The sequence below is a fragment of the Bombus impatiens genome, unplaced genomic scaffold (genome assembly GCF_000188095.3).
Source record: "Bombus impatiens unplaced genomic scaffold, BIMP_2.2 scf_0106, whole genome shotgun sequence".
Classification (NCBI taxonomy): Eukaryota; Metazoa; Arthropoda; class Insecta; order Hymenoptera; family Apidae; genus Bombus; species Bombus impatiens.
The window spans coordinates 552,841-564,889 of NT_176525.1; the positions used below are offsets into that span (position 1 = coordinate 552,841).

Sequence of the window (12,049 nt, forward strand, 5' to 3'; positions counted from 1 at the left end):
AACACTCGAGGCCGAAGTGCGGAAAGCAAGGCATGCATATTCAGCGCGGAGGCGCAGACGTAGTCATAGGAATAATAAAAATTCGAGGGTTGAAATTATTTAGATTTATGCTCGCTCTCTTGTTCCGGTGCTGGCGGTGACGAGAAACGATTCGATTCCGGGGAACAAATTTCATGCATTATTCAGGACTTGCCGCAATGCACCCCAGTCAATGGAACCGATCCTTTGGAAAAAGTCGTTTTTAATCTCTCGTCGCGTTCCAATAATGCACATGCACACCCGCTCACCTCTTCCCCTCACCTATTTTCATGCCCCGCGCGCCCCCGGTTCGCTTTCACCCCTTTACGAGTGAAAACCGTGTTTTCTGCCTTTAAAGCGGACGCCGGTTCGAACGCGAACAATAAATCGGGGATCTATCGGTATCTACCCCCATGAATACGCGACGCTCTCAGTTTAGAGTTCCGCGATTTATTTTCCGTCTCAGTGTTCATAATCGCTGGGCCTGATCGTTTCGGAGAACCGTCAAACAGAAATGTAAAAAGCTGCTGACGGAGCAGTTACGATTTTTCTGCTCAATATTCTCTCTTTCTCTTTCTCCTTCTTCTTTACTCTCTTCCTATGTTAATGATTTCGCGCAAGTGTTGCACCAGTGTTTTCCTCGCCGCAGCTTGTCTGTCGTATTCAAAGTAATGACATTTATTAGCTGTCAGTCTGTTAGCAAAGAGAGTTCTACGAAAGTGACGAACGATGCACGATGAATTTGTCTTATTGGAGAAAGAATTATGAGAACACATTGTGGAAATTTAGAAACGATCTTAAAGTAGTATAAGCATAATATACGCACAGTAGAGCTTCGTTTATACGAACTCCATTCGTTTGACCGCAATTTTAGTTAGTGTCCGATTACGCACAGAAATTCCTGCCGGTTGGTTTCTATTATCTGAACATGCATTTCTATTACGTGAACGAGAAATGATAGACAGTAGGAAGTATCGGTGAATTTCTGATATAAATTCTATTTTATATAAATTATTTGGTTCTCCGACAAAGTCAAATAAACAGAGGTCTACTGTACGTGTAATTAACTGTTTGAATGGTCACTATATCACTATAGTGTATCACTATAGTTTAAAATGTTCGTGTCAAAATTTCGCTTTTTTATACTATTTTTCATAAAACTCAGGCTCAACTATTAAAAGTTATTGATTTCATAGAATGAATGAACTTCAACTTCCTCATAATTGGATGTTTCAAAACGGATCCATTACTGTCGACGAAAAATGTTTCATAGATAGCGAAATAAACCCGTCGGCAGCATAAAAATATTTTAAACTCCATTCGTACTACATTTTTAGCCATTGTTGCGAAATAACAAAACAATACGCCTCCACTTTTTAATATAATACAAAGCTTCCTGATGAAAAAAAAAGGAAAAAAAGTATATTAGTCTTTCTGACCACACGAAACAACTCTTCGTTTACAATTAGACCAATAGGAAATTATTATTCGTTTCTTCGTCCGTTGGCAGATTGTACTCTTAATTAATCATTCGAAAGAATGGTCTGTAATCGCCTTACGATGGATTAATGGATCTGTCAGCTGTCACGAGGAAAGTTCTTTTTTTTTATTACTTTTCTTCGTCGAGCACACGGCCCTCTAACTCGTAGTTCTCTCTGAGTACGCAAAACGATGAAGAACGGTTGGATATTTGTGAGCATCCTGACGACGTTCGTAGTTGTCGTTAATGGACGAGTTTATTATTTGCCGACTCTGGACCAGAATCGATACGACGACTTAACTTTCCCCGTTCCGAATGAGCAATCTTCGCGGGATTTGGATCTGAGTTTCTTTGCTGGGGACTCAAGCGATCCTGATAGTAAGATACATCCTGTTAAAAAGGTAAGTCGATTCGTTCCTGTGAAATTTTACCTTTAAATACATCGATTGGGATTGTTGCGATAATGGATAGTATTTATCTAACATCTTTTTATTGCGATCGAAAAAATGTAGAGATAAGGATCGTGAAGATTGTCGTTCGATTTTTACAGCGAATAAAAGCAGAATATAGAGTTTGTTTCGTAACACAGTTACGTAATGTATTTGCAAACACGTAATCGAGAACAAAAAGAAATGGACAGGTGATGGAAACGAGTGTCAACGAAGTTTCGTTAAATATGGCTTATTTACGCAAAGACGTAAATTATTAGCTTCAATTATTTACTAAATAATATACTATAGAAATATACATATAATAAGAGAAACTTAAAGAAATTATTAGTTCGATTAATCTTCGTTGATACCTACTTCCACTACCTTTATTTCTATCCCCGACTCTGTATATTTCTTCGTTCAAATGATGTTTCCATTATGTTTATTGTCATAATATATTTTATTCATGATGAAATTGTGGAAAATTAATACCAGTAGAATCATGAATTCTACACAAGATAAATAATTTTTATCGATCGTTCTTTTATCAATTGTTAAAAATACAAAAATACAAAATTAATTAATTATATAAAGTACGTGATTGTCTTTCACGTTATATCATCTAGAGAATTCATACCAATTCACCGAAATACCGAGGGAATTTATGTTTCATATTGTTTAAATTGCTTTCTTTTTAATGCTCTCGAAAAGCAATTAAAGTGAAATTATGGCATAAAGCAACCGAACACAAAGAAACATCAATTAGAATAGTGTTTTCTTTTTGATAGAACGTCACTGACTATTTCATTACAGAATTAAAAAAAAAATTGACAATTCTGACGAGTCCAATTTTTTCAGAGAATCACTTTTTCCAATAATCAGTAAATTGGACATCGATAACAATCGTAAATTGAAGTCGTATGAACCTCGTATCTATTAATTCTATTAATCGAAAAATTTTCCACGTAGGTGCAGATACCAATGCACGTACTAATCATGTATCATGTTGAAATTAGGTGTACACGCTTGTCGCGCCGGAAAAGCCGGTCATGGAAGTGAACAAAGAGGAGGTACCGATCACGCGTTACAAATTAGTCGAAGCACCTGTTAAGAGAGTCGGATCAGATGATATTATCATGGTCCCGGAGGTGAACCGCAAAATGGTGAAAATCGATAGGAACAACAAGGGTGAAGTGATCTTGGAGCTTCGCGTTATCGCTAATCACGATACTGTTTGAGGAATTTATCAGGTATACGAACGAGCGTGAATACTACATACAGTGTGATAAAAATAAACTGATAATTTTATAAAACATAAATTGATAATTACGTACTACTTTTCTTACTGGAAAGATTAAAACTCCGATCGTAATATTTAGAGATGAGACAAATAAATAACGTTTATTCAAATATTTTACGTTTTTTGAGATCTATAACGTCGATCCTGAATTTCCGTAAAAGTTAACAAATTTTAGTAATACTTAGTTGAAAAAGAAAAATTTTAATTTCTAAAGAATTAATGTAAAGCTCGCGAGATTCTTCTTTCCGAAAGTTAGAGAGATTTAACGCTATTTAATTTCCTACAATTTCCATTGCATTTTTCTCGAATTTTCATCGAAATAAGTTGAAATAAATCAAACTTGCGTAAAGAAAAGCGAAGGAAAGTTAGCAGATACTTCGAGACAATTAATCACCAAAGAATATCAGAACAAAAGAATTTCTCGAATGATCACCCAATGGAAATCCACATTGGAAACGCATCTTCATCTATCTAATCGGCCGCAAACACGTCGACGAACTTTTCCATCCAGCCTTTGCAAATGAGTCGGCAGATCGATATCTCCCGTCAGATTTGCCCTCGTCCCTAAAAGCCACGTATCTCTTGTCATTCTGCGCATACATATCGGGGACTCGGTTCCCCTAATTGTACTCTGTCAACGGCCGTGTCAAAGAGAGCCGTGTCGACAACGATAGACAGAGAGACGAAACCGGGAAACAGTATCTCGATCGATGAAGGAGAACCCTGGATAGAAGTTTATTAGTCAAATAACGTCAAGAGACTGATGGGGGCGAGGGTGTGACCATATCCGGCTGAATATGACGTTCCCTTTCTGTGTGCGTTCCTTCGAGGGTACTCCCAATTATAACGAGTGCCGATGCATTCAGCAAGGTGAAGGAGCGGCATGTGCCGTAGACTGTATCATCCTTCCTTCTTCTGTTTCACTTTGAAAGATCGACCTCGAGCTCAACGAGCATTCAGTCCATTCGTACTTAGATGGTACTCGTGAGAATGTACCTTTAAGTTCGTGTGTTGGACGTAACTTACGATCGTAAGCTCGTGCAGTTGATCCAGAGCAGAAATATTTCTCTGTCGTTTTCTTAATCTTGCCTCTTTCTTTTTTTTGTTCTTGTAATCGGATATGTCGTAAGTATTTTCATCTCTATAATTTACTAGTTGGTTTTCGCAGTTGAACATTTCGTAAGTTTTATTGTCTATTCGATGGGATTTCATAATTAAATGTTTGAATTATTTTGTGGTTTTTGTGATTGAGTATATGAGAGTGTTCGTAGGCTCCTAAGTCTACCGAAGTGATTTTTAATCAATTGCTTTTTATTAATAGAAAAACGCGGAAGAGACAGTTCTATTTTGAAAGATTTTGCAGTTTTAATATTTGAGCAAAATTTTGTTAAGTTAGCTATTATAAAAGAGGAATTGATATTAAAGGTACAATCAGCGGTAGAAAGCTTGTCGCAATGTAGGATATAAAATGGTCTACGGTAATTTTCGAAAGAATACGAATTCGTTCACGTGATTGAATCGCATTACTTTTATTACGTTTAATATACAGGTCGAATGATTTCTATTAATACATATAGATACAATAGAACGCTACTATAATATGTACACCGCATATCACATATAGTTGAATTCGTAGCAGAGCGTTTCCGGCCCGCAAGGGATCTCTAAGATCCTCCTTGGTAGAAAATGACTCTTTCGAGCCGAGTCTCGAGTGTAAGATAGGAAGAGTCTTCAAAGAACGACAGACACGGTGGTACAGATTGCTGAATGAAAAACTCAATGTATCTGGAAAGTACCGTGACTAAACTGCGATATTAAAAAATGTCGTAAGTCTCACGCTGTTCAGTTGCGTATTGAGCGTGAATAGATAGCAGGCTTATGTATTGCTTGGTCTGTCAGATTAGGGCAGCCACATCCACATTTACGCAATTGATAGCACCGATAAAAGTTCGAGGCTGCTAGTTTTTCAATGTATCGTTTCTAAATGTACAAGGTTGTCTCTAAATATTCACATCGAAAATAAAGAAAAAGAAAAGACGAAACGAATTAGTGGGAGGAATATCTCAGAAAAATAGCAAGATATTCCATGTTCTTTCGCTATTAACATTCTTTGACACCGTGTATAATTCAAAGGGACATTAACACATTGTCAACCGAACAATTTACATTTGACTAGAGAAACGACTACAATGAAGTTTCTAAATGCTATAAAGAATCGTAAAGGATAAAATTCGATCTATGGTATCGACTGTGAAATAAATTTTTTTTTAAATAAGAAATATCGTTAAATAATTATGCAATTTTTTGTCAAATTGACAATCTGTTGAATTTGATTGTTTCGCAACGAATGAAAAAAGTCATGGAATTTCAGTTTTTAAACATTCTACATGAACGACGTAGTCGAGTGAGAACCAGCTGAGATTGTAAGTGTCGGAGCTACATCTATTTATACAGTCAAGAACGAAAGAGAATCGTTCGATTTTCACGAGTTATTCGGTTACTTGCGAATTCTGCTCGTTCGAGGTATCTCCCTTCGGCTCTTTCACATAATCCACCACCAGTTCCAACCCTATCAACGCTCGAAGATCCTTCCTCTCTTCTTCCGGACTTGTGGACGCAACCGAGATTTCTTCCGGTTTTGGAGATCTTTCGTCTGCATTTTGTAACACACAAAAGCTTAATTAATTAGAGATACGTTCTTTTAAGAAATCAATATTACGTATAATACGAACATTTTTCAAATTTTATACGAGAAAGCGTTTCGTATGACATAATGAGATTTATCTAGTTCATGACGAGATTAATTGCGAATATCCTGTTTCTCATTTGTGAATATTAACTTTGTACCGTATGGAATCGTCATTTTTACTACTATTGTCATTACTCTTGTCGATAGTTGAAATCATTTGATTTGAAATTCAAGTTAACTTTTACTTCGAGCCTCAAAAGCTGTCTAGTCGAAAAAAAATTACAGAATAATCCCTTATAAGCAGTATTGTAATTTTAACGTTGATTTCTTTCTAAAAAGATCTCTTTCTTGTTCACTATCGTAATCTTTCACAGTCCGATCTGTGTTAGAAACATTTAGACTTTTAATAATAAACAAATTTAGATCTTTAACGATGAGAACAAACAAGTAATTCTCTATACAATCGCACACGTTTAGTTACATTAAAACACCATGTCAGAACACGAGTTACTTCAACTGTATTAAGAAAATAGAAACGAATCGTAACAAAAACACCAATCATGCAACAAACAATTATTAACACCCACTATTATCAATGTCCTTTGAACTGTCTTCGCTCTCGCCAGAAGTCGATGTTTCGCTCCTGGTTGCTTTCCGTGCCTGGCCAATGTCCCTGTACGTCCTAGTCAAGTGTCTCAAAATATAATTAGTGCCACGTAGATTTTCCTCGCTGTTCCTAGACGTGCTAGCCTCGTCTCTCGTCAAATTTAACGGTCGATTGCTATTATATTCCTTGGATTGTGGCACACTGAAGGCGGAACAGTGCTTGCCTTTGAAGGGCAGTTGCCTCTCGCTCAACTTGCGATCCCAGATATGGCCGGATACGCGAAGGTCGATGAAGAAATGTAGAGGATCGATGCCAGGATATGATTGAGGCATTGGATAAGGCGGATACCAAAGTGGACCAGGGAGGAATTCCGGGTTGGTGACGTTCCCGGGCAGACCGAATCCTTTCACGCCCGGAAGCATATCGCAGCCCCTTCCTGGAAGGCTGGGCAAAAAGGTCCTCGAGAAATCGAGCTTCTTCTGATCTGATAACAGGGGTGGTAGCTCTTGATTGCCAATCGCGCTCTTCGTACGATCATCGTACGGGTTTCTGTCGTTGTAATTGCAATTCTTACGGTCGCTAGAGTGAGACTCTTCCGGCTTGACTTTCTGCAGTTCACTGGCGAACATGTTTTCCGGTGGTTGGGCCTGCTCAAAGTGACGAGGTCGTTCGTCGAAAAAGCTCTTACTCTGCTTGCTAAACTCAGATTTATTTTCATCCACCGGTTTCAAAATGTCTGTCCCGAAGTTTGGCTTCTGCTCGAAGTTGCCCACTTTACTTGCGGTGTCGTAGCCGTCGCTTTGCTTACTTCCGTTCTCCAGTCGCGTCTCCGCTTGCTGTGGCTGCTGTTGAGTATGGAAATATTTATCCGGCGGCTGTTGCTGCTGTTGGTGCTGCGAGTGATGGTGATGGTGATGATGTTGTCTTTCTTTCGTGGTTAATTCCAACGGACGATCCCGAGCGTCTCGCCAAGATCTTTTGCGACGTCGAGGTACGCTCGTCGTGTTGTTCGCCGATGATACTTCCGTCTTTGCTTGCACAAACGAACGCAACATCTCGCTGAAGAAGAAGCTATGCGGTGTTAAGGGTACGTTGTACAGGTATGGAGGAGTCGCTGCTAGAAGGCGGGACACCAAATCGCCGCCGGAGAGCGAGGCTGGACTCTTCAGAGTCGACGGATCGCCTGTGGTCGTCGTCATGTTTCTGGTTTTCGAAGATGAGCACTGGAGAAGTCACAAAATGTTAAAAAGAAGCAGATAGCAAGGGTTCGTGGTTGAAATATTCCGCGGATGTTCGTTTGCATTCACGGTTAAAATTCATTGTAAGTATTTGAGGACAACTTGTGACAAAATTTGGATATGGAGGTTGTTATCAGTTTGATCGAGTGTAGTGTAGAATTTCGATTTGACATTATTTTAAATAGAAAGAAAGGAATCTCTTGTATCTGATGTATCAACGCAAAAGCGACTATAGATTGTGGTAATATCTGTAATATTGATTTTAGATTAGAAAATTGTTTCGTTTTGAAATTCTAATAAATTCTTTACGTTAAGTATTTAACAATTTTTCAATATTTTCTCTAACCAAATGACATTTAATGATATTCTCTCCAGAAGATATATTCTATTTTCCAACATATTGTATTAAATGATATGCAAATATTATCAAAACTATTTCAAATATAAATAATACTCCTGGAAGGTAACTTTGATTCTTTGCATTCTGGGGAATGAAGCGAATAAAGGCAAACGATATTCCAAAATAAAGAATGTACAATCATACATATAGGGCTAACATAGCAACCCTGCGATGAGTTTGGTAGTTCGAACATTCAACACAGCTAAATCTTGGAATACTACACATCTGCTTGGTTCCCAACAATAATCGAACGCATGGAAGATCGTTGTAGGTAAGTACGTACAATCCTCGGAGCAGAGACGCGCTACTATTGTCTTCTGAAATTAATTGAATATCCGCCGTTGTTAAGTCTAAGAGCAGCAGGCAACGCCTATGACTGGCTAAAGGGATGAGTAATACTAGGGCTTGCGTCGCATCATCCATTAAGGATTACTAATTTCTGTCAAGTGCACGTTCGGTTTCGCGCGAATGTCTTGCAAGGAATTCCCGAGAAATCATTAACGAGAATCTACGATCGTAGGTATTTCAATCAAACTTCGTGCCACGCTCCTATGAACAGTCGCATCAGGAACAATTAGTAATTAGTAAGGAAGTGTTCCCTACATACTGATTTTCGTTATTGATATAGTTACAATTTCATTGATTTGCATTTACTTTATCCTAAGTTATCGTGTATTTTTGATTTTTCCAGATTAAACAGAATATACGATTTAAGTGAGAAATTTCCACTTTTTTAATATTTAAACTCCTGATATCAGTTTCCATGTATTCGTCATTTATTTCGCGTTTTGATAATCGTGCGATTCTACGAAGATTTCTAATAAATATATATCCAAGTTATTTTTAAATATAACTTCGATCGATTGCACTTGCCATTTTAATAAAGTTTTAAATAATAAATTGCGTATTATTTAGTACACAGATTATACTATTTTATGCTCGTACTTAGATTTCTATGATAATTAATACAGTCAATAACGGCATCTTTCAAAAATATCATAAGTAACTCAACACTTTGCTCCGTTTTTCTTTACCGAATCATTGCGCGTACGACTCGTGTATAACAGGTTGCTCGCTTACAGGCTTCTAAAACCTACACTTTTAAGCCTTTGTAACGAAAGATAAATCAAACTCGTTTCTTTTAATCAAAAATTATTTCTTCTATGATCCTCTACCACTGTGCGTTTGATTAACCTATAACTCCGAAACTTTCTATGCATACAGTGTCACATTGTAAATAGAGTATAAAGTATATTTGCATTCGCAAAGACGGAACGTGCTTGCAAGTATTTTTTGGAAAAAAGAATAAGTTCGAGAACATACGTTTTGCATTATCTCCAGGCCGGTATTCTCGAGTCGTTAATGTTCCGATGAAAATCTTCTTCATCGCGACGGAGGAATCAGAGGGCGACTTTTTGTAAACAGTTTTAGGCGTTGGAATAAACGAGAACGACAGACAACTGTTAATGCGAGTGACGAAGCGACGAGAGGAAAATTTTTACTGTCCATTGGCGAGAATCCGTGAAGTCTTCCAGGTCCCTGGCGAGATTCTTTCATCGATAGAAAGAGAGAAGAGTGTAACGGGGCGTGGAAAGCAGAATGGTGGTCTGTATCCGTGTCCGCGCACCGAGGAGGGATTGGGTATTGTTTCGGTCCATTGTTTCCCAAACAAACGGCGTCCACGTTGTTTCGTCAGGAGATATGTTCAGCCAGACAGGCAGGACGAACAGGAAATGGACTGCTGTCAGTTTTACTCTTCGTGATAAATACGGGCTCTCGTCGTCGGTTCTCATTGCAGCGCGTCCATAATTCCCGTGCCGTCTCTATCGTTGTTGAACATCGAACGGTGAAAATCTTTTGATTTCTGTCAGAAGCGAGAGTGAAATGGACCTGGTTACGCTTTCTACGTATATTGGCGAATATTATTTGCTCGTTATGCGGCACGAAGAAGGAAGAAATAACAGTCTTTGATGGAAGGAATGGAAACGACTTCTGTACTCCTTTCAACATTGAGGAGTTTTTAATTATTCAGAAGAAAATTCTAAACGCGTTTAGCAGGCAGTGGAAGTTTTTCTTGAAGATCTTGAAAAACAAAAAAATGAACGGAAGATCATATTATATCATCGTAAAGTTACTTGTTTCTTGCACAATAAGATTAAAGTTGCTATTTTCTTTATGCAAATCTCATATTGTGATTGATCTTGTATTTACTTAACCATTTGAATGGTAAAATGTTGACACAGACTGTGTCGAGAAAACAAGGCGACTCTAAAGGCTCAGATACGTGGGACTTCTGAAGAATCCCTGGAGACGCGAAACGATTTTTTTCCCTCCGTGATGGTTGCGATGAAAGACAATAGCGACGCGTTTCCATTGCCTTACATCGTGGTCTTCTTAAACAGGAAATTTTAAAGGCTGGCTGCGTCATGAAATTCAGCGGTCGCGCTGGTTTAACCAAGCTTGAATTACACCGACCTCGGAAGAGATCTTACATTTCTAGAACATTAATCACGAGATCGTTGTAGCCACTTTACTCAATCCTTTTTTCCTCTGTTTTCTTTTTTATCTCTTTCTTCCATATACTTTTGTTTCATCTTTCCATAACGTTGTAAAAAATTCACGCCGAGAAAGAAGCGAAGAAACTGCAGCAAAATTTACATCCCCCTATACTTTATGGAAACGTTACAGCGTCTTCTCAGTCCCTTGTATTTAAATCACATTATCCCGAGATAAAATAATTCAACGTGCCGGTATGCTCCCGAGGATACGTCAATTATGCAAAAAGTGAGAATTTCCATTGCGTGGTCGGTTCTTTATTCTATTACCGGCGCAATATAAAGAAGCTTTCCGGAAAGTCTCCGCGAGTATTTACTTGAGATTCTCTGGTACGAAACAATTTATTTCCCGCTGGGTTCTCGCCCCTAAAAGTCAATGGTAACACATTTTCACCGTCAACCCTCGTAATATTCTATTTAAGTATCCTTTAAAAATTGCAATATACATTTCTCTCCTTTCTCGATTTCCCTCTCTGCAGTTATCCTTCGATTCTTATCTCCTATATCGTTTCTATGTATTGTATAACAAATGATCTTGTCACTGTTTAATGTCCTGTAATTGAAGCATGCGTTTACAAGTGATAATTGAAAATGCACTTTATTGTATCACATACTTCGCTGCTATATATATCGATGTAAGATAAAATAATTAATGGTTTGAATTTAACAGTCAATATAATTATGAAATATTCTTATTAATTATTTCAATCGACTATTTAGTAGAGAACGTAATAATAATAATAAAGAAGCATCCCAATCTTGCGAATAGAATTGCAATGATGTTACAGCAAATTATTGCTTATTAAACATAAATATTAATTTAATATGAATAAATTGTACTTCGTTTTATCCTATCTGAGAAGGTGATAGAATAATGAAACAATAATCTGATGTAAAACGAAATACGGAACACAAGGCAAAGCCAAAGATCAAAGTATGTAACATCTTTTGTGTATCAACCTCTTTTACGTCACTGATCACCACCTATCATCATAAAACATCTTACACAGTACAACGATCTCCCTAACACGCATGAGACCGGAGCTTTTCAACCATCCTCTAAGTAACGCGTTAACCAATTTTTTCTTTGACGATATCGATTGCTTTACCATCGATTACGTATATGACGTATAATTTTCTTAATAGATACAGAATAAAAAAATCTTCCCCATCCCTTGAACGCATCAACTAACTCTTTCGTCCAACTAACCTCTCTGCAAGACTATAATGGAGCAATGAATCGCGCTCGTCCTAACCTTGGAATTTTACGGGCTTGCATTATCGTTCCGTTCGAGGCGAATCGTTGCGGTTGGTCGAAGCGTCGCTCGGCG

The 12,049-nt window shown here is 37.8% G+C and overlaps 2 protein-coding genes across 3 annotated transcripts in view; one reads left to right on the forward strand and one right to left on the reverse strand.

Annotated features, from left to right (window-relative positions):
- The first annotated feature begins 1,427 nt into the window (after positions 1-1,427).
- Positions 1,428-3,248, forward strand: LOC100743176. Its single transcript, XM_003486291.3, has 2 exons — positions 1,428-1,899; positions 2,946-3,248. The coding sequence occupies exons 1-2, from the start codon at positions 1,690-1,692 to the stop codon at positions 3,165-3,167; spliced, it is 432 nt and encodes a 143-aa protein (XP_003486339.1). The 5' UTR covers positions 1,428-1,689; the 3' UTR covers positions 3,168-3,248.
- Positions 3,249-4,733: 1,485 nt separating this feature from the next.
- Positions 4,734-12,049, reverse strand: part of LOC100743058 — an 11,697-nt gene continuing 4,381 nt past the window's right edge. The window contains exons 1-3 of one of the 2 annotated variants that reach the window (XM_024364745.2): positions 9,487-11,277; positions 6,506-7,748; positions 4,734-5,882 (exon numbers count right to left, since the gene is read on the reverse strand). In XM_024364745.2, the coding sequence (XP_024220513.1) occupies positions 5,719-5,882; positions 6,506-7,748; positions 9,487-9,495 (1,416 nt within the window). In that variant the 5' untranslated portion in view covers positions 9,496-11,277 and the 3' untranslated portion in view covers positions 4,734-5,718. Of the gene's footprint in view, positions 5,883-6,505; positions 7,749-9,486; positions 11,278-12,049 lie in introns of those variants that run through there. The other variant, XM_003486290.3, reaches the window with a different exon arrangement.